This window comes from Capsicum annuum, chromosome 12 (genome assembly GCF_002878395.1).
Source record: "Capsicum annuum cultivar UCD-10X-F1 chromosome 12, UCD10Xv1.1, whole genome shotgun sequence".
Taxonomy (NCBI): Eukaryota; Viridiplantae; Streptophyta; class Magnoliopsida; order Solanales; family Solanaceae; genus Capsicum; species Capsicum annuum.
The window spans coordinates 8,002,412-8,021,245 of NC_061122.1; the positions used below are offsets into that span (position 1 = coordinate 8,002,412).

At 32.5% G+C, this 18,834-nt stretch overlaps 1 protein-coding gene across 1 annotated transcript; it reads left to right on the forward strand.

Annotated features, from left to right (window-relative positions):
* Positions 1–175: 175 nt before the first annotated feature.
* Positions 176–667, forward strand: LOC124889285 (protein trichome birefringence-like 42; the record flags this gene model as incomplete). The annotated part of the gene is given in 1 exon segment (XM_047400700.1): positions 176–667. A coding segment is annotated over 1 exon segment (292 nt), but the record flags the coding sequence as incomplete, so codon positions are not given.
* Between the last annotated feature and the right edge of the window lie 18,167 nt (positions 668–18,834).

Sequence of the window (18,834 nt, forward strand, 5' to 3'; positions counted from 1 at the left end):
ACCGGTAACCATCCCTTACTACTATTTGTTATTTCAAATATTAATCTTTTTAACTAACTGAATTCTTATTTAGAAGTAGTTGACATTTTCAAAAAAAAAAAAAGTGAACTCATTTGTTGCTTTTTCTTTCTTCAAAGCCTGATGACACGTTGTATCTTTGGTTTGCTTTGACTAGTGGTGTAGATTGGGGAGAGCCAAAGGAGAAAAACTGCAATGGTCAAACTAAACCTCTTGGAGGATCAACTTTTCTAGGAGAAAGTTATCCAGGACAACCTGTCATAAAAGAAGTGTTGAGTAGTATGAACAAGTCTGTAATTTTGCTTGATATTACATTGTTGACTGCATTGAGAAAAGATGGGCATCCATCTATTTATGGCACAAGTGGACAGCTAGACTGTTCTCACTGGTGCGTCGCTGGAGTACCAGACACTTGGAATTCGCTCTTATATACAAGTCTTATTTCATAGTGATGCTTTTTAAGTATAATGTATTTTTAGATTTAAAATAATATTCTTGACTTGAAAAATACTTTAAATCATGATCTCTCTCTCTTTCTCTCTGCATTTCCCTCTCTCGATCCAAAATGGACAGTTCTTTTTTTTTAGTACCAAAATGGACAGTTCGTCTAAAAATGAACAAACTACAACTAACATCGTCTGTGAACGTTTGAGGAAGAAAAAATGTTAATAGGATTTTCGCAAAAATGGGCAAACTATATTTTCATAAATGTTTTTTTAATAGTTTGCACATTTGTTTGCAAATTATTTTTATTTGGGCAAACTATGATTCTTCCATAGAGATTCGACTGATAATTAATTAAACATCATACTGTTAATATTCCTGAATATTTTGTCACTTCAATTTTTGAGAAAAGGTACAACTTTTTAACTTATAAAATATGTGTTGTTGTTCACTCAATTTAAGCTCATTCATCGCGAGCAACACTCCTTATTCACAGAACACTTTCTTTTTTCACAAATAGTTGTTTGTTTAAATTTTTTATAAGGAAAAAAAATAATGAGTGACGCCATTAGAGTTAGTTTATTTTGGGGTGGAGAAGTTTTGTACGAAGGTGGTTCGGTTAGATATAATCTTCCTGAGAAAACGATTCGAGTGTTTCTAATGACACTCAAATAGAGTCGTTTTGTACGTTTTTTACAGAGTAAAATGAAGGTACATGATTCTGAACTTTTTATTCGTATTACTAATTGATATCTCATATCAATTATGGGTAACAATAATAATTTTTAAGGAGACTCGAATTTGGAATGATGACTCTTTATCGGCTTTTTTTTGTTGTCCTGAGATTTTTTGCAACCAAATGAATTTAATAACACGTGATATGTATGTCAAAACTCAAAACGCTATCAGAATGAAGAATCATCTGATAATGAATTTGATATTCAAAATAGTACCTGTTTTACTAGTTTCAGTGTTGGTTGGCCAAGCAATTTTATTCAACAACAAATAGTAGCAGGGTTTGATTGCCAAAATGATGGTTTGCCTTCACTAAATCAACACAATGTACATTGGAGTTCTCAAAATTGTGAGTTTGGAGAACAGAGTAATCAAGAACCAATTAATTTATACTGTCACACTCCAATTGAGTCAATGAATAGGTAATGATATTATATATATTTTTTTATTCTTTGAGGATTGTTATAACATATTTGAATTCCAAAAATTTTAATTCTATTATTTTTAGGTATAACGTCTTCCTAGACAATCCTACATTGACTCAATGCACAGAAACTGTGAACAACAATGAGCTAGGTTAATGACGTAGTTTGATCATGATTCGATTAGCTAATGACGGTGCCATCCATTATTTTTTCCTTATAAGAAATTTAAACGAACAACTATTTGTGAAAAAAAGAAAGTGTTCCGTGAATAATGAACGTTGCTTGTGATGAATGAGAGAAAATAGAGTGAATAATAACACATATTTTTAGATTCAATATTACATCTGTATTCATCCTTTGCGTGAGTAGGTACATTGAACATGAAGTCATAAACAAAACTTGTACACTTATTAGTGGCACCTTGGTGGCGCCAAACTTTCTCACCTATTTTTCATTGATGACTCTATAAAGCTGACCTTGCCTTGGCATCATAATCATCTTTACCCCCTTAATAATTTCTACAATATTTCTGGCCAAAAGATCAAACATGGAATATTCAAGTTGATCTTCTCGAACAATTGTAAGCCTGAAACTGCTACTGTCTATTCTAATATCCTCAAGATCAATGTTGGTACTAAAATTGGTAATTACATTGACTTTTTCATTTTCATAAGAAGCCTACCAACATGGATTTTCATCAATTCATTATTGATAACTCAACAATAAGCAAGTAGGTTGAAAAAACAAATGCCTCAACATATTTGATTAAAAAGACTACCCTCAGTGGTATCCTTATCCACATCATGCAATATATCAAACTCTCTCTTTAAAGATCACGTTCTATCAACAAAGTCTAGAGAGACTTTGCCTAGGGTACTAGCTCAGAAATTATAAAAACACATCTCTTCAATTAGGATACTCTTACTAGCAAAAAATATGCATGCATGTGGACCTCTCAAGTCTTTCATTTATCCTATATGATCATCTTACCTCCATTACCAATATCTTCTACCTTTTTATCGATAGCACCTATGAAGATAAATTGATCATCTGACGCTAAGTAGTGATGACAAGTCTCTACTTCTAGAGTAGTAGTACAAAATCAGGCCCTAGTAGAGTTAAAATCCCTTATGCATATTAAATAGGAAACCCCACCAAGAGACACCTATAAGCTTAATACAAATGGTCCAGTCAAGGTAACCCCAAACTTAAGGCCTTAGGAGGGTACTTGGGAATCATATATAATGGCCACTGGATAATGGACATTTAAAATACCCACACACGAAATCTACAATGTCTAAGCTTCAAGGATTGAGAAGGGGCCTTCTACTAATACTCGACCACAATCTCACACCTTTGGAGATTAATATTGATTCCACTGAAATCATTTATATAACTATGGATCATATTTTATATAACAATTTTGTATTTGAGAGCAGGTCAATAATCAAGAGGTTAGGAGCAACACTACCATCCCACATATTTAGTGAGCAAAACCAGGTAGCGGACTTGCTAGCTAAGGAAGGAGTAAGGATCATAGTTTTTGGTGCACCAACCATTTTACTAGTTTCCCTAATGTTTATATCTGGAGAGATTTAAGCAAACACTTTGTGAAAATTTTGTATGTCAGGCAAGCTACAAACATTTTTGTTAACCTACCTGATCGGGATGTGGCCTAGACTATTAGCTACTTAGCCTCTATATCTCATAGAGGCCTTGATTTTTCAAACTTTTACGTTTAAGCTTGTATAACAAATGTTTATATCTGTGTTCAATATCAAAAAATACCAAATAAAGTGAATATGTTTTCAGTCTTCATGGCCAAGGAGGTCCTAATTATCAAAAGATTCTTGAGTGAATATGTTTTCAGTCTTCATGGCCAAGGAGGTCCTAATTATCAAAAGATTCTTGAGTCGAGGTTGTATCAAAAATAATTTCATCTCTGAGATAGAGGTAAGATTTGTGTAAACTTTATTTTTCTCAGACCCCACTTTATGGGATTTCGCTGATGTGTTGTTGTTGCATTTGAGTTATGTACATTAATAATGTGGAAAAAAGATTATATCATCAAATCTTTTTTATTTTAATTTAAATGAAATGTGGCCCTTTATTAAATTAATTAAAGAGAGAGTTTACTCCTGGTCCACAAATAAAAATCCGATAAACACACACAATAAACATTTTAGAAAGAATTGAAAAAGGAAGATGAAGCATCAAACAACTCCAATCGTCTACCTTACCGTCGATCTCGGTTCTTGTAGGTGTATTTACATAATCTTAAGCTAGGACTGTTGATTGTTAGGATCGATTAGCAGTTCACACACACTAAATCTATGGAGAGGATGAAGAAAACTTGAGAGAGCTCTTGAGGAGAGAGAGGGGTAATTTTGTGGTAACACCCGTAGGTAATCTCCACGACGGACAAGCTATTTATATTAATGACTTAGAGTATGTACAATTACACAGAGAATGAGAATAAAAGGTACAGCTTAAAATTGAACCGCGTGAACATTAATATATAACAATACGTCATATATTAATCAGACTCCACAACCTAACATACCATCGTCACTGATGAGGAGATGATGTTGAACCAAATCTCTTTCTATTCCACCATTTCAGTAATGAGCTCAATTTCTGATCTATTCTCTCTTTTTAAAATGATAAGCTCGCCATCAGATCTTATGATTTGAGCTCAGTTACTTTTTGTTTCTGTGTTTGAATTATTGTTATCTGTACTATTTTGCATTTTTTACCATCACTAATTTGAAGTTGAATCCGGCAATAGGCTGTGACCCCTTTATAATTTTTCGTCCAGTTTCTTTAATTGATGATGAATTAATTATTTTCTCTCGAAATTAGAGAGTACATTGTTCTAGCCTTAATTCTTTGCTATGTCATAGGTAATAAAAAATATTTTTAAAATAAACTAAAAATAAAATAAACAAATAAAAAAGTAAGTACCATTTAATTTGCATATAAATATTGACAAATAAAAACTAAGAGGAAAAAGAAAAACCTTCAATTTACCTTATATCAAGAGCAGTAAAAAGAAATTTGAAAGAAATAGAGTAAAGGAAGAAGACTAAACAAAACGATAAGTAAAAAATAACCCAAAAAGAAAAAGAAAAAGAACAAAACATTATTTGTTGAAAAAAAAAAAAAAAGCTGAATGACAATCAGACAGAAAAGAAAATGAAGAGGAAAAATAAGAAAGAATCATCTGACAAGTGGGACCCAAAAGACTCATTTGTCCAAATATTAAAAAGCCTCGTACAACTATTACATGACATATTAGACTCAAATTAAAAAAATTTGTTTTGATTGTTCTAACTGGCAAGAGTCAGTAGATTCTTTGTTCTAACATATAAAAGTAGTTGCGAGCTTGACTAAGTAGTAGATATTGTAAATTTCTATGGCTCACATAATTAATTTATTTATTGATTTAATAATAATTAAATAAGTTAAATCTTTAATTTATATGGAAAGTTATCTATTGGATAATTACTGACTCCTAGTAGGATTGTATCCACAATTAATGACTCCTAGTAGGATAATGATTGTATCCACCAATCACGTTGATGGAACGTGAAAATATAACTGACTATTCTGATTATAAAAGGGGTCCTCTCTCTGCCAAAAATATAAAAAATAAGCTCCATCATAATTATTCTGAAAGCAAGGTAAAGAGATAGAAACAATTCAGCGCTTCTGCTATTACGCTTTTGTTTCCGCTAAAATCATGGAGAATTCAGGTAAGTAATTCTATTGAATTATTGTTATTATGTGTATGTGAAAATCATTAAGTTCAACGTTCCTGAATAATACAAAGGATTATGGACAAGATTGTTTATGCATAAGATTGTTTAAGTTTATATAATCCGTTTTATGCTTACATGTGGTATCAAAGCAAGGTTTTTAGAACTAGTGATTTTCTATTAAAATTAATGTTTCTCCAGATTTTGTGAGTTTTTATGTTTATTAGAAAATTCACAATTACTGAATAATAAAATTTAATGGGTATCCATTAGTCAAGGTATAAAAGAAATCATAAAATAGCATTGTTTCCTTTGTTTAAGTAATCTGGAAAGAGAAAGTTTGTGGAAAATTATTATATGTGCATAATTTTTGTAATTTGAGAATGACGCCTGGTCCCATAACATACATATAGCACAGTTAGAAAAAAAAAACTTAAGTTCGTTCATAGAAATACACTATTACTTATTAATAGTAATTCTTATGTTGAAAGTATTTCTTAATAATAATAATAAAAGGAATGGAATTTACTGAAGTTGGAATCTTTTCTGTTTTATATGGAAGCAACTCATGTTTAGGTGGAGTTTTATTTAAATAGTGCCTATTTTATTTTCCTTTGATATTATACTATTTTGAATTTTTTGGAATCACATATGTAAGATTCGTTAATCACTAAAGTGGTCGAATTTTTACGAAATTAATTCCAAAATAAAGGTTAAAGTTTAAATTAATTACCCATTAATCTTGATGCTTATAATTGATCTAATAATTATGGGTAAATTAAATTTTTGGTCATAAGACATTTGTGGATCACCTAAAGGTTGATTGTTTGTTCGTATGACCAATAAATATTAAAGAGATAATTTTGATGTATCGCTAGTTTTATTTATTTATCCAAAGATGATAAATATTATTAATTGATGCATTAAATAGTATCGTTTTGTGTTAAATATATTTTTAAGCATCATTATATTTAAAGTTGTATTTTGATGTTTCGCTCAAAGGAGAACATCAATATACATTTAAGTAAGCCATTTCTGAATTTGATAATGTGTAACTCAAAGTATTAATAAATGAGCATATTCTATTTCAGCACTTGCCCTTCATTCGCACTCTGCCTCTGTTACGACTTTTAGTGGACTTAACTTTTCAGATTGGTGCGAACAGATCAAATTCCATCTTGGGGTTTTAGATCTTGATGTTGCACTTTACTTTGAAAAGCCAACTGCTATTACTGAAGCCAGTAGTGATGAAGAAAAGTCCTATTATAAGCACCGGGATCGGTCTAACAGATTAGGCCTAATGTTCATGTGAATGAATATTGCGGGCAACATTAAGACTACTCTTCCCAAAACTGAAAGTCCGAAAGAACTTCTGAAACTTGTTAAAGAGTTTTCCCAAACTGCTGATAAGTCTCTTGCTGGGACACTAATGGGTACTTTGACCACCATGAGGTTTGATGGTTCACATAATATGCATGAGCATGTCATTGAAATGACAAATATAGCAGCAAGACTTAAGTCATTGGGAATGGAAGTGGAACAAAATTTTCTTGTGCAGTTCATTATCAACTCATTACTGTCTGAGTATGGTCCTTTCCAAATGAACGACAACACCATGAAAGACAAATGGAACGTGCATGAATTGCATGGTATGTTAGTTTAAGAGAAAACGAGGCTGAAGAATCAAGGAACCCACTCCATTAATTATGTAAATCATCAAGGAGCTGAAAAGAAAGAAAAGAACCATGGTAAGAGACAACAAAATCAACTTAATGTTAATCAGTCCTTATCTCAAGTACCTAAGAAAGGGAACAAGAATGGAAAGTATCATTTCTGTGAAAAATCTGGACACTTTCAGAAAGATTGCCTAAAACATAAGGCATGGTTTGAGAAGAAAGGTAAGCCTTGTGCTTTTACATGTCTCGAATCAAATTTAACTGAAGTTCCTTATAATACTTGGTGGATTGACTCTGGTTGTTCTGTTCATGTTTCTAATACTATGCAGGGATTTCTTACAATCCAAACCATAAACAAGAATGAAAGACTTGTTTACATAGGGAATAGAGTAAAGGCTCCAGCTGAAACTGTCGGGACTTATCGTCAGATTCTCGATTCTGGGCGTCACTTAGATTTAGTTGAAACTTATTATGTTCCTTATCTTTCAAGAAATTTAGTTTCATTGTCTAAGTTGGATAAGACTAGGTATTCCTTTAATTTTGGTAATGGATGTTTTATTTTGTTTAAGAATAATTATCTAATCGGTACTGGTACTCTTTGTGATAATTTATACAAACTGAATCTTGATAATTTGTTTGCCGAAATACTCTTAACTCTGCATCATAATGTTGGAACCAAACGAAGTTTGGTGAATGAACAATCCGCTTACTTGTGGCATAAACGTTTAGGTCACATATCTAAAGAAAGACTGAAAAGATTAGTTAAGAATGAAACTCTTCCAGATTTAGATTTTACTGGTCTTAATATTTGTTTTGATTGTATTAAAGGAAAACAAACAAAACACACAAAGAAAGGAACCACAAGAAGCACACAGCTTCTTGAAATTATACACACTGATATATGTGGTCCTTTTGATATCGCATCTTTCAATAAAGAAAAATAGTTTATCACTTTTATTGATGACTTTTCACGTTATGGATATATCTAATTGTTGCATGAAAAATCTCAAGCGATTAATGCCTTAGAGGTATTTATTACTGAGGTTGAAAGACAACTAGATAGAAAGGTGAAAATAATCAGGTCTGATAGAGGTGATGAATATTATGGAAGATATGATGAAAGTGGACAACACCCAGGTCCATTTACTAAATTCCTAGAAAAACGTGGCATATGTTCTCAATACACAATGTCTGGCACACCACAACAAAATGGTGAGGCAAAAAGGCGTAATCGTACATTAATGGATATGGTTAAGTATATGTTAAGTAATTCATCTTTACCTCCTTCGTTATAGATGTATGCTTTAAGGACTGACGTTTACTTGCTAAATAGGGTTCCTAGTAAATCAGTTCCAAAAACACCTTTTGAACTGTGGACTGGTAGGAAACCTAGTTTGAGGCACCTGCATGTTTGAGGTTGCCCGACAGAAGTTAGAGTATACAATCCGTAAGAAAAAAAATTGGATTCAAGAACAATCAGTGGTTTCTTCATTGGTTATCCAGAAAAATCAAAGGGGTATAGATTTTACTGTCCTAATCATAGTACGAGAATAGTTGAAACTGGAAACGCTAGATTCATTGAGAATGGAAAAGTTAGTGGGAGTGAAGAACCACGTAATGTGGAAATTAAAGAAGTTAGAGTACGAATTCCTTTACCCTGCACTTCTTTTAAATTTGTTGTTCCTGAAGATGTTGCACAACAAAATAATCAACAAGAACAACAAATTAATATTTCTATTAATGAAGCCATAATTGATGAACCTGTAGTAGATGAACCACAAGAAGTAGCATTAAGAAGATCTCAAAGACAAAGAAGATTGGCTATTTCTGATGATTATTTGGTGTATCTACATGAGTCAGAAACTGACTAAGTAATTGATGGTGATCCAGTTTCATTTTCACAAGCCATTGAAAGCAATAATTCTGATAAATGGATAAATGCTATGAAAGATGAGTTAAAATCTATGGAACAGAATGAAGTTTGGGACCTTGTTGAATTACCCGAAGGTTACAAAAGAGTTGGGTGTAAATGGGTCTTTAAGACCAAACCCGACTCAACTGGCAACATCGAACATCATAAGGCCAGACTCGTTACCAAAGGTTTCACTCAAAAGGATGGCATTGACTATAAAGAGACGTTTTCACCTGTCTCTAGAAAAGATTCACTCAGAATTAGAATGGCTTTGGTAGCTCATTATGACTTAGAGCTACATCAAATGGATGTGAAAACGGCTTTTCTAAATGGAAATATGGAGGAAGAAGTTTATATGAATCAACCTGAAGGGTTTTCTATTAAAGGAAAGGAACACATGGTGTGTAAACTTAAGAAGTCAATATACGAACTTAAACAAGCTTTCCGACAATAGTATCTTAAGTTTAATGAAACGATTGTCACCTTTGGATTTAAAGAAAACACTGTTGATCGGTGTATATATCTGAAGGACAGTGGGAGTAAGTTTAATATGTTAGTCTTGTATGTTGATGACATCTTGATGGCTACTAATGATCTTGGTTTGTTACGTGATACCAAGAAATATCTCTCTACCAACTTTGAAATGAAAGATATAGGTGAGGCATCCTATGTGATTGGAATAGAAATATTTTGAGATAGATCACAAGAATTGTTGGGATTGTCTTAGAAAACCTATATTAATAAAGTATTAGAGAGACTTAGAATGGAAAAATACTCATCAAGTCCCGTTCCAATCCAGAAAGGAGATAAGTTTAGTCTCAATCAATGTCCAAAGAATAACTTGAAATGAAAGCAAATGAAAGATATTCCTTATGCATCAATAGTTGGAGTCTTATGTATGCCCAAACATGTACAAGACTAGACATCAGTTTTGCTGTTGGAATGCTGGGTCGATATCAAAGTAATCCTGGAATGGATCATTGAAAGGCTGCAAAGAAAGTATTGTGATACTTACTAGGAACGAAAGATCATATGCTCACTTATAGAAGATCTGATCATCTAGATGTGATCGGATATTCAGATTCAGATCATGCTGGTTGTGTGGATACAAGAAAATTCACATTTGGATATTTGTTTCTATTAGCTAGAGAAGTAATATCCTGAACAAGTGCAAAACAGTCTGTTATAGCTGCATCCACTATGAAAGCTGAGTTTGTGGCATGCTTTGAGGCCACAGTCCAGGCTAATTGGCTGCCGAATTTTATTTCAGGACTTGAACTAGTCGACAATATAGCCAGGTCGCTAAAAATTTATTGTGATAATACCGCCGCAGTTTTCTTCTCTAAAAAATGATAAGTATTCGAAAGGTTCTAAGAATATGGAATTGAAATACTTTTCGATTAAAAAAGAAGTCCAGAAACATAAAGTGTCAATTAAACATATTAGTACCAAGCTTATGATTTCTGATCCTTTGAGACGAAAGGATTACTGCCCAAAACATTTATTAAACATGTTGAAATGATGGGTCTTATTGATAGCAATGAATGATTTTATGTAAAGACTTTATTATGTTTATGTAATTGACAGTTTGAGCTTAAATTATATATGTATCTGTTGTTACCTGTTTTCTCTTGTATACATAATATTGTGAATAATGATGACAAGTTCTGACTTAGATAAGGTATTCTAAGTATTATCGCTGGACCCATTATGCATTTGAAAGGTTATGTTAGGTAATAGACTAATATTGTAGTACATGGGAGGAACTATGTCAAGTAAAGGGACGTACAACTTCCATGACTCATTTTAGTTGATTTATTTAACGATGACAAATGATGTTGGATTTAACGTTAATAGTGCACATGATTGACGTACCTATTAAAACAATAAATTAACATTGTGTGTGCCAAGTGGGAGATGTAAATTTCTATGGCCTACATAATTAATTTATTTATTGGTTTAATAATAATTGAATAAGTTAAATCCTTAATCTATATGGAAAGTTACCTAGTAGGATAATTACTGACTCCTAGTAGGATTGTATCCACAATTACTAACTCCTAGTAGGATAATAATTGTATCCACCAATCACGTTGATGGAACGTAAAAACATAACTGACTATTCCCAATATAAAAGGGGTCCTCTCTCTGTCAAAAGAAGAATAAGCTCCATCACAATTATTCTGGAAGTAAGGTAAAGAGAGAGAAACAATTCAGTGCTTCTGCTATTAGGCTTTTGCTTCCTCTAAAACCATGGAGAATTCAGGTAAGTAATTCTTTATTGAATTACTGTTATTATGTATATGTGAAAATTATTAAGTTCAACGTTCCTGAATAATACAAAGGATTATGGATAGGATTGTTTATGTATAAGATTTTTTAAGTTTATATAGTCCGTTTTATGATTACAGCTATGGGATTGAGGGGCACAAATTTAGAGTTCTTCTCTAGAGAGAATGCTATTCATTTCTACTCTTACTCCCATCCAACTGATGAATGCAATTGGAATAGAGTCATTTTCCCTTTCTTGATTTAGGAATCCATAATTCTTCAAGGATACGATATTAATCTAGATCAAAAAAAAGCTTCTTGTCGAGAAATGGATTACAATAAAAATGACTCGTGAGAATAGCTAAAAGCAAGGAACATTCTTTTGTAGCGTACCCATTCTATAAGAGAATGATTCAACTTCTTAGGTGGTCAGGCGCATTATTCACTATACTTTATTTAAAGTAGCATGCCTCATCCGAGATGATATATCAATAATAAAAGGAAAAAAAATCATTTATTTCCCAGCTATCACGCGTAATAAGGAACTAAAAAAAAGAAGACGAAGCAAACCAAAACAAAACACAGGGGCGGCTCAAGCGAATCTGTGGCCTAAGACCAAAATCGAACGGAGGCATTAAGCTTTTAAGAAAAATTAATTATGTTTATAAAGTTTACTTTTGAAATTATATAATCGCTTTTTTCTAATAATTATATTTTAATTAATAATATAATCACTGCATTAGTTTCTTGAGACATACTAGATATATCAAACTCCTTCTAAATTTTTTTTATATAAAAATTTTATTTTATTTACAAATAATATTTAATATTTTTTTAAAAAAAATTATAATCTATTATTACTAAAAAAAATGAGGCCCCTCAAATTTGGGGGCCTAAGGCGGCCGCCTTTTTTTTGAAAGGGTAGAGCCGCCCCTGACAAAACATATATGATGCTCCTTCCATCGACTAATGCGAAGTGCTTTCAACTTTTAGTTTTACATTTAGATTTGACTGTTATTTAACCTAAGATTTTGCGAATTGTCCCTATTTCCAGGCAGACTTTAAATTTTGCATCTTAAATTGATACTAATTTTTAATTTTTGCCCTTGATGTTTATTTAATAAAAATTCATGGTCTAAATTATCCTTAATGGCTTTTTGTCCTACATGTTCCTTCATAGAGAGTGAAATCGTTCCAGTTGGATCCACCTTTATGACCTAAGTTGGTCAGAAACTTTTCTCCTATTCGTTATAAATTGTGTAGTATCTAATTCATAAAAGGCAAATATTCAGATATAGGTAACTTTTAGTCCATAATTACAAGATATGGTTAAAATTTGCATAATTACAAAACATAAATATACCTTAAATCCCTCCCTTTCTCCCTCTTTCTCGCCTTTCTCCTCCTTCTCTCTCATCTCTCTCCCCTTCTTCCGTTCCCATCCCTCTATCTCGTTTCCCTTCAGACATAGGTAATTTTTAGTCCATAATTACAAGGCATGATTAAAGTTTACATAATTACAAAACATAGATATATCTTAAATCTCTCCCTTTCTCTTCCTCTTTTTTTTTTTGCCTCTCTCCTCCTTCTTTCTCCCATCTCCCCTGATACAAGCCTAAAGTGTTTATGGATTGCAATGACTTCTCAAAGGACCTAGTTTCAGAATTGGCTAGTGGTTGGAGGATTTTGAATTCTTGTTCAAGAGAAGAAAATGAGGAGAACTTATGCACACAAGAGGCGCCTTAATTAAAGGGCAAGATGGACTTTGCACACTCCAATTTAACACTCAAGAGGTGCCTCCTTTAAGCTCTCGTTAAGGGCATTCTAGTTTTTTGTTATGTAATAACATAAATAGACATTTTAGCTTCTATTCTCATTAGCTTTGATGTATATTGAAAGAATACTCTTTAGTTGGTAATTTTAGCCTTCTAGTTTAGCGTAGAATCTGAAACTTTGAGGGTTTAATGCATTTGGAAGGTTTTTCACTTGTATTAAACTTTTGGCAAAAAAGGTGTAATTGAGGGAGTGTGAATTCCTTTGGTTCACCTAAGAGTGAGATTTGATATTACATTGGTGAGGAGTGTTTGAAGGTTTGATACACCTTCTAATGCTAATCATTGGTGGAAGTGAGGGTCTCTCTACTATCTTTACTTTATGCATCTCTTCTTCATCTTTTTTCTTCCAAGTATGTTGTTTTTCCTTTTGTGTGGTTGCTGATTTTTGCTATCTAGTGTCCACTTTCGTTTGTTGATAGTCTTTGGGCTATCATCCCCCCCCCCCCCCCCCCCCCCCCCTCCCTCTTTCTCATTCTTTTATTTTTTATAATTTCAAGAATCGTATATATTGTATTACACTGTGCAAAATATATATATACACACTCAACATACATTCTGCAAATGTATATATACAGATATATAGTCATTTAATATACACTATGATAATATACAAACATTCAGATATACAATTGAAAAAAAGAAATTAGATGTACATATACAATTGACAACTTATACATTTATGACTTATATAATTGACATATACAATTGACATATATGTACATATATATATGTGTACATATACAACTAACAACTTATACATATATGACTTATATAATTGACATATACAATTGACATGTATGATTTATACATATACGACTTATACAATTACATCATATATAATAATTAATATACAACTTATACATATACGCATATAATAATTGACACATAATATACAATTAATAACAATTTAGTTGAATTAAGAAAATCTTTTATGAAAAAATATAGCGAATGTGTAGGAAAAAACACAAAATATCAGAAAATTTTGAAAAAGAAATAAAAAGAAAAATATTCTTAGAACAAACTTTGAGATCTGTTGAGTTAGGAGAAATTCATACTGCCGCTAAGAACGTCCAATAAAAGAATGACCTATTGCCGCTAAACACTCCAATCAGCTAAAAGATAAAACAAAAAATTAATTATGACAGAGAAAGTTTTATGTGACGCCCCAACTTAGGAAAAGAGCCCCACATCGGTAAAACACAGGAGGGATGTTGGGTATATAAGTAAGCAAGTTTTACTCCCTAATGACGCGTTTTAAAGTCATGCGGGCTTGGGCCCAAAGCGGACAGTATCACTAGTGGGTTGGGGAGTTACAAGGGTTTCTCGAACCTTGATGATTCGAGATGCCCATCATGGACAAGGTCCCAGCTCGGGTCGTGACAGAATGGTATCAGACCCGATTCTTTGTTAGTCCTCTCGATTTGGGCTAGAGTTCAAACTGAATGTAAGCGAATCCCGGTAGGGCGGGGCAAACCTCAGTCCTGATTTTAGATAAATCTCATTCAGTAGGGCAAACCTCAGCGAGGATGCTGAGTTCAAAAGGGGGGTGTATGTGACACCCCAACTTAGAAAAGGAGTCCCACATCGGCAAAAACACAGGAAGGATACTGGATATATAAATAAGCAAGCCTTTCTCCCTACTGACGCATTTTAAAGTCGTGCGGGCTTGGGCCCAGAGCGGACAATATCACTAATGGGTTGGGGAGTTACAGGGGTCTCTCGGGCCTTGATGGTTCGAGATGCCCGTCATGGCCAAGGTCCCAGCTCGGGTCGTGACAGAATGGTATCAGAGCCGCTCCTGTGTTAGCCCTGTCGATATGGGCCAGAGTTCAAACTGAGTGTAGGTAAATTCCGATAAGGCGGGGCAAACCTCAGTCCTGAGTCTACGCAAATGCCATTCAGTAGGGCAAATCTCAGCAAGGACGTTGAGTCTATAAGGGGGTATATGCGACACCCCAACTTAGGAAAGGAGTCCCACATTGACAAAAATACAGGAGGGATGCTGGGTATATAAATAAGCAAATATTACTCTCTAGTAACGTGTTTTAAAGCCGTGCGGGCCTGGTCCCAGAGCGAACAATATCACAAGTGGGTTGGGGAGTTACAGGGGTCTCTCGGGCCTGAATGGTTCGGGATGCCCGTCGCGATCAGGGCACCGGCTCGGGTCGTGACATTTTACTTGCCTTTGATATATACATTAATCATACCATGTAATTATTAAAAATTGTTAACTATGAATGGTAATTTTTTAAAACATTAACCATACCATGTAATTATTAAATTGTTTTATCTAAAATGTGTAATTCTCAAAATCAGATTTTTTTTTTTGTTTTAGTGGATGAACAAACACTAGAATCACAAAATAAAACTACTGGCATACGAAATTTAAATTTGGTTTCAGATTGTGGACTGTCTTTTAGTATCGGTTTAACTCAAGAAGAAGTTGTTAAAGTTGTTTCATCTTCTTTACAGTTTAAAAAATCTCACAGATCGAAGGAGACTAGGTCAAAATTTTACAACGATCCGGTTAAGATGACAGAAATTATGAAAAAAAAAAAAGGTTGCAGAAAAAGCATTCTCCAAAGGAAACAAAAATTAAAAAAAGGTACAGAGAAGAAAAGAAAAGCTCAAGAAATTGAAGTTTTGAGTAGTAAGGTTGATGAGGAAGTGCAGAATTCTCTTGCTGACGATTCTCAAGAAGATAGTGATGAGGAGGTATTTTTTTTTTGGTGTAAATGTATTTTTTAAGTAAATGTATTTTGCTATAAGTTTAGATGTTACTAAAGTTGTAAGTTATATGTATTTTTCGAAATACTGAATATGTATTTTATGTTTTTGATGATATGTGGAGGGCAAATTTAGTAGAAAACATATTTGTGAAGATGATAGGATAATTGTAAAAATATATTGTTAATAAATAGGTTAATACTCATGAACAGGTTTTTTTTGCTATATGTATTTTTATACATTTAATATGTATTTTTTTAAGAATTTGTTATATTTTGCACTGATAAAATACATATGCATGTTACTTTTAGTTTAACTACCATATCAGTATATTCGTTATAGGGTATGCCATTGGCTATATGTATTTTTGGCTTACTTGATATGTTTTTTTCAGTCTTGATTGTATTTTTACCATAATTGATTTATATTTTTCAGTGTTGGTTGTATTTTTAGCATACCTGATTTATATTTTTTAGTGTTGCTTGTAATTTTGATTATATGTGATATTTTTTTTTCAGTGTCGGTTGCATGTTATATTTTTTTTTGTATGCTTGAATTTTTTTTACAGATTAAGAAGTGGTAGTTTTACTTTGTATAGGTCATGCGGAACGAAATATTCATAGTCAGAAAATTTTTTAGATTTGCACCACACATGTGCTCGTACAGTGACAAAGATATTTATGGAAGCATACGCGCAATTTTAAACAAGGAACAGTTTAAAAAATTTTGCGACAATAATATTTTTGGTTACTTTATGAAGAAGCAGCAATGTGTAGCACAAGCATAGTTATGTAGATGCGTTATAACGTTTGAGGTGAAGGGTAGTTCTTCTTCTGAGATTCTGATTTGTGCTAATGACACCTTTCTTAATTTTACTCCCAGAAAATTTGCTATCATAACTGGATTAAATTGTGTGTCAAATAGATATGACTTTATTTTTTACGAGGGTGTACCAAATAGAATGGTTGAGAAGTATTTCAATGGAGCAGAAATTATACAGAAAAGGCAACTATTTATAGCATTCACGGAGAAAGTATGGAGGGAGAACAATGATGAGGATGCTGAGAAATTTGCAATCCTGTATTTCCTGCATTCATTTTGTTATCTAAGTTGAAACTGTGGTTATACCTCGTCTTCATTTTGATTTGGTCGATAGTGGAAGATATAAGGATTTTCCATGGGATTTTTTATTTTTTGAAGATCTGGCCAGAAGTTTGAACAATCGGTTGAAAGCTGGAGGTCAATTTTATTTGATCCAGGGAATGCCACTGCTATTCAAGTGTGACTTTATGAGTGTTGTTCTAATGTCCCACCAAAGATTGCATCGAAGGTTGATAATCGGATTCCCCGATTATTAAATTAGAAGACGATTGCACCTCGTTCACGCTTTGAGTTTTTGATGAATGTTATGTTCAATGGCAATGGCAAGGTTTGTTGTTACTAAATACATATGTATTCATATATAATTTACAGTATACATATATACATTTTCATTTACAATTGTTTAACTGATTCTTTAACATATATTATTCTAGGTTGTTTTTAAGAACATACAGCCAACGAAAAAAGAGCTGGAAAAATTGCAAATACCAAAGACTGATGCAATACAACATGATGCAATACAACATGAACGTTCTGTTGATTCTGATGCCGACTTCCAGGATCCATCACCAAGAAAGATCAACGAACATTCAAAGAAGAAACAGAAGGTTCATTCATCAACACCAGTAGCGAAGAAACCTTTAAGGAAAAAGTAAGTAAACGAGCATAACCAAACGAGGACACCAGCTCCTCGTGCTGTAAAGGGTGATGGAATGAAGATACCAGTTTTCAAGTCAATTCCAACACGGCAGGTATCTTCTTCAAAAACGAAAAAAGAAAAGAAAACAACTCGGATTATTTTTCCTCAGGTACAATCAAAGCTAGATATTCATGTAGAGGAAGTAGCCGTGTCAAAGCCTGAGAGTCATGTTGAGAAAGAAGCCTTTATTTCTAAGAAAGATTTTGATGTATTCTGCGATGAGGTAATTATATTTTGGCAAATATTTGCTATACATGGAAAAAACTTTGTTTATTGATTTTGTATCAAAACAGGTTCGTCGCGAGTTTAAAGGAATTCATGGATTAATGGGAAAAATTTTAAAAAGATAAAGAAAGCATTTGCTCAAAGCAAGGTAAATTTTTTCTTTGAAAATCTTAGCTGATTTGAATATGTATACTTATTGGACTGCCTTATACAAATACAGCATAATAACTCATTATGTTATTGGACTTAATTTTTTCAGGATCAGGTTGTAGATAGAGAAGCTGATAAACCAAATGTTGATGAGGGAGGGTTAGAGCAATCTGGACAATATTTCAGTCCTGATGTTGTTCAATCTTCGAATAATATTTCTGACAGTATAAAGGTAGATATTAAAGTTCAAATACAGATTTAGTTGTACTTTTAAAGTTTATAGTACTTTCAAATTTGGAATTGAATTGAAGATTGACTTTAGTATGATATGCAAGTTTTATTTTTTTATGTGTTGTTTACTTATTAAATACATATGCATTGTTCATTAAATACAATTATTTTTTACATCACATGTAGTATATATATACATTTTTTATGATGCTTACATAACAATACATATAATTTCGTTTATTAAAAATATTATAACATGCAACATAGTGTGTTTTTAGTTTTGTTCAAATATATATATATTTCAATTTGATGTTATATATCAATATGTATTTTTAATGTGTTCTACACACTGCAAATGTATTTTTTAGTTTTACTCATATGTATTTTTTTAACACTACATATATATATGTATTTTAACGCTGAGTGTTTTTTTTGTTATGTTCATAAATATGTATTTTTGAGTTTATGTTATATATCAATATGTATTTTTAATGTGTTTTATACACTGCATATGTATTTTTATTTTACTCATATGTATTTTTTAACACTTCATATGTATTTTAACAAAGAGTGATTTTTTTTGTTATGTTCTTTAATATATATTTTTGAGTTTGATGTTATATATC